This window comes from Cyprinodon variegatus, unplaced genomic scaffold, assembly GCF_000732505.1.
Source record: "Cyprinodon variegatus isolate N-32 unplaced genomic scaffold, C_variegatus-1.0 Scaffold899, whole genome shotgun sequence".
Lineage (NCBI taxonomy): Eukaryota > Metazoa > Chordata > Actinopteri > Cyprinodontiformes > Cyprinodontidae > Cyprinodon > Cyprinodon variegatus.
Genome location: NW_015151352.1, coordinates 314,449 through 316,165, shown reverse-complemented (window position 1 = coordinate 316,165; position 1,717 = coordinate 314,449). Strand labels below are relative to the sequence as shown.

Below are 1,717 nucleotides of genomic sequence, written 5' to 3'. Positions count from 1 at the left end.
GGTTTTCCTTAGAAAGAAAACTTTGAATCAATCTGACTGGATGATCTGGTGAACCGGAAAATGACCTTAGATGACATGATGTGAATTGGAGCTACAGAAATAAACTGAATTGAATTGAAATACAAGAAACACAATAAATACAATAAAAATCTTATTCATTCCAATTTATCTGTCCACCAAAAGTCTCAGTTTAAGGCATCCATGTATAGGAAATGTGAAAACATTAAGAAAATGTTTAAAAGTTTCCTTTAAATTTCTCATCAACGTGCGCGAGTTTGGGGCGCAGCGCGCTCTCGCAACAGGGAGCAATTTTTGGCTCAACACCGGTGGAGAGAGAGGAGCTGCAGCGCTAGTCTGAGTCTATAACAGGGAAAACCTAAGAAACAAGGTATGAACTTCTAATAAACATTCAGCCTTTAGACGAACAACTGAGAATCTGCATAAAGGATTGGTTTTAGTTTTAGCTTTATTTGGTCGGTTAAAGTTATTACTGACTGAGGCTAAGGCTAACATCCGCTAGCTTAGCTAGCAGGAAGAAGCGGGAACACTGGGAAGGTTTTACTCTAAAACTCAGCAGCACTGAATGTCTGTTTCTACTTTTTCTCAGTTTCTTGTCATTTGCGGACGGTGATGCACGAGGCTGCGAAGAAATGGTGAAAATATCGATAGTGAAGGTGAGAAACATTCACCCTGAAGTTTGTATCTGGTTTGACTTGGTGTCTCATTTTAAAACGGAGATGATTGACAGGTGTGCTCAGCGTTTCCAACACACACACACACACACACACACACACACACACACACACACACACCGCTACCCCCGCAGTGAATGTCAGATGAAATGACGGGCGCCATCTTGGGGAGGTTGACCCGATGAAGCTGAAGTTAGCTTCCGAATCGTAAAATGAATAAAGTTTTCCCTCCTTCACCTTTAATCTACTCTAATTAAAAAACGAAAACAAATATGTAAATATGTTTGAATTATACAAAGTATATTTCTTTTTACAGAAACAAATAGGAAATTATGATTATTAGCCATCTTCTGGTGTTAATGACATCTTTGAATGGCTATTGCATCAAAATTTAGAATGAAAATTTGTACGCTACCCCCAAAATTTGCGATTTACATCATTTAATGGATACAAGGGGATTCAAGAAAATACCAATATCTTTGAAAAAATAACTTAATTTTATTCAGAGTAAAATTGTACATTATTAATATTTAAATTAATAATTTCTAAGCAAGAAAAATGCAATTTTCTGTTTTAATTATATATATTTTTTATATGTAATGTAAAAATATATGCAAATAAAACAAATTGTAAATGTGTTTACATGGATTAGTAGATAATTTTATTAGCTTGTAATTTGTATTATTGCCAACTTTGTAAGTCTAATTGTTTTTAGAAGTTATATCAAAATTCTCTACCCTCCCCCCTAAAAATGGGAGGTTTTTTTGTTATCTAGACGGTTATAAGTTGAGGGCCTTTGGGGCCGGCATAAACGTGGTCTGAGAACAAAATGATTGTCAGGTTAGAAAGAATGGGAAATCATCCAGTCTTCTATGAAAATCAAAAATGTTTTTTTTTTTTTTTTGAAGAGGTCTAACCCAGACACATCAAACCTGGACTAGGTTATTTTAAACTACTTGGAGAGCAATTAAAGCCAGGTCTGGGATTTGTGAAACTTCAATTAAGGATTGATGCTTGTCCCAAGC

At 35.4% G+C, this 1,717-nt stretch overlaps 1 protein-coding gene across 1 annotated transcript in view; it reads left to right on the top strand.

Moving 5' to 3' along the window:
• Positions 1-348: 348 nt before the first annotated feature.
• tdrd12 (tudor domain containing 12) overlaps positions 349-1,717 on the top strand; it is a 66,395-nt gene continuing 65,026 nt past the window's right edge. Inside the window, exons 1-2 of the mRNA XM_015397959.1 lie at positions 349-388; positions 608-674. Of these exons, the coding sequence (XP_015253445.1) occupies positions 651-674 (24 nt within the window). The 5' untranslated portion in view covers positions 349-388; positions 608-650. The remainder of the gene's footprint in view (positions 389-607; positions 675-1,717) is intronic.